This window comes from Macrobrachium rosenbergii, chromosome 51 (genome assembly GCF_040412425.1).
Source record: "Macrobrachium rosenbergii isolate ZJJX-2024 chromosome 51, ASM4041242v1, whole genome shotgun sequence".
Classification (NCBI taxonomy): domain Eukaryota; kingdom Metazoa; phylum Arthropoda; class Malacostraca; order Decapoda; family Palaemonidae; genus Macrobrachium; species Macrobrachium rosenbergii.
This window is the reverse complement of record NC_089791.1, coordinates 6,893,764-6,896,106: the sequence shown is the minus strand read 5'-3', so window position 1 is coordinate 6,896,106 and position 2,343 is coordinate 6,893,764. Positions and strand designations below refer to the sequence as shown.

Below are 2,343 nucleotides of genomic sequence, written 5' to 3'. Positions count from 1 at the left end.
AGCGTATCCAAAAAAGCATGAAGAATTTGAGAAAGTTAAGAGGGCATTGTGTCTATTACAATTACACACACACACACACACACACACACACACACACACACACACATATATATATATATATATATATACAGGTAGTGCTCGAGTTACGATATTTCGACTTACAATAATTCGCTCTTACGATGGGGTTAGCAATTAATATCGATACGACAATATTTTGAAAATACGCATTTTTAAATTTCGCGGGTGACTGGCGCAGGCAACAACGTACAACCAGGCAGCGTATGGTGTACGATACGTTTAGCCGAGAGGCTGGAATAGGTACATTAATTCAATGAGTCGACCTTGCTTGCTCTCGTTGTGCCGGAAGTTAAAATAGGTCAGTGTTCGTTTGCGATTTTTGTGCTTTTGTGAATACACCAAACTCTAAAACTCAAATTTGTATCACTATGTCTGCCAAACACCCAAGTGTGTCTCGTGCTGGTAGTGCGAAAAAGAAGAGGCAGTCTATCACTCTGGAGCAGAAAATGAAAATTATCAACCAGCGTGCCGCTGGAAAGCCAGTCATGGTAATCGCACGTGACGAGCATCTATCTCAGTCGACGGTATCCACCATCCTTAAAGACGAGAAACGGATAATGAACGCTATAAGGGCATCTGCTTCAGTTCATTCGACACTTATATCAAAGAAGAGGATAGGACCTTTGGAAGAAATGGAGCAGTTACTGGTCACGTGGATGGAGGACCAGATACAGAAGCGTATGCCACTCAGTCTCTTAACCATCCAAACAAAGGCTCGCATGCTTTTCGATGAACTGAAGAAAAACTATGATGATAACCACAACAAAAGTTTTGTAGCAAGTGCTGGATGGTTTCATCGCTTCAAGAACCATCATAATTTTCATAGTGTGAAAATTAGCGGTGAAGCAGCAAGCGCTGACGCCGAAGGAGCCGCTAAATTCAAGGATATTCTGCAAAAGATCGTCATTGATGAAGGGTACTTGCCGGAGCAGATCTTTAATGTCGACGAAACAGGACTGTATTGGAAGCGTATGCCTCAACGGTCCTACATCCATAAAGAAGCAACAATGATGCCTGGGTTTAAGGCATACAAAGATCGACTGACTCTTCTGCTTGGGGGAAATGTGGCTGGGTATAAACTTAAGCCACTCATGATTTATCACTCCAAAAATCCAAGGGCATTAAAGAGAATCGACAAGCATACGCTTCCTGTGCATTACCGTCATAATAAGAAAGCATGGATGGCTGCAATGCTGTTCGAAGACTGGTTTGTGCGATGCTTTATTCCAGAAGTGAAAGATTATTGTAGGGAAAACAAAATCCCCTTCAAAATTCTGCTGATTCTAGACAATGCTCCCGACCACCCTCAGAACATCGGAGATATTAATGAGAATGTAAAAGTTGTGTTTCTGCCACCAAACACAACTTCTCTCATACAACCCATGGATCAGGGCGCTGTCGCTACGTTCAAGGCCTATTATCTTCGGAACACGTTTGCTCAGGCTGTTCAGGCTACGGATAATGAGGAGAAAGATCTCAGGACTTTCTGGAAGGAATTCAATGTTCTAAACTCCATTATGAACATTGGAAAGGCTTGGAAGGAGGTAAAGAAAGAATGTATGAATGGGGTTTGGAAAAATCTGCTACAAGTGTATGTGAACTCATTCAAAGGTTTCAATAAAGATAAAGAAGTTGTGGAAATTAATAAAAAGATTGTGACACTTGGGAGAAGTTTAGATTTAGAAATTGATGAGGAAGACATCCAAGATCTTTTAGATGTGAAAGATGTAGAGCTTACGGCAGAAGATTTAATTGCGCTTGCAGAAGAGAGAAAAAGAGCAGACGAGGAAGAAGAAATTGAAGAAGAGCCAGAGCGAAAGTTTACGACAAAAGCACTAGCAGAGGTTTATAACATGGACTGAAACTTTTGAGTGAAATGGATGGGAACATGGAACGGTTTGCTAAAGTTAAAAGAGCACATCAAGACGCTGTTGCATGTTACCAAGTCATTTATGAAGAACGAAAAAAACGCACTATGCAACCGACAATGGAACACTTCTTTAAGAGAACAACTCCAGTGGCATCGCCTTCTGCCTCCCCTACCCCCACCCGCACCCCTACCCCGACATTTGAGCCTCGATCCCCTTCATCTCTTAATTTTGAAAAACCTGAACTAACAGAAGAAGAAATATTATCTGAAGAGGAGGAGCGAGTTGATGATCCTGAAGCTTTATCATCCTCCTCCTCTTCCGATTTTTAGTTATCCGTAGCCATGAACAGCCTGACACCGTTCACGTGAATTACGTGTGCCGACGACGGACCAAA

The 2,343-nt window shown here is 42.0% G+C and overlaps 1 protein-coding gene across 1 annotated transcript; it reads left to right on the top strand.

The window, feature by feature from the left end:
• The first annotated feature begins 446 nt into the window (after positions 1 to 446).
• Positions 447 to 1,940, top strand: LOC136832944 (tigger transposable element-derived protein 1-like). The gene is made up of 2 exons (XM_067094599.1): positions 447 to 1,510; positions 1,751 to 1,940. Exons 1-2 carry the CDS (start codon positions 447 to 449, stop codon positions 1,938 to 1,940), a joined length of 1,254 nt encoding a protein of 417 aa, XP_066950700.1.
• Positions 1,941 to 2,343: the final 403 nt, after the last annotated feature.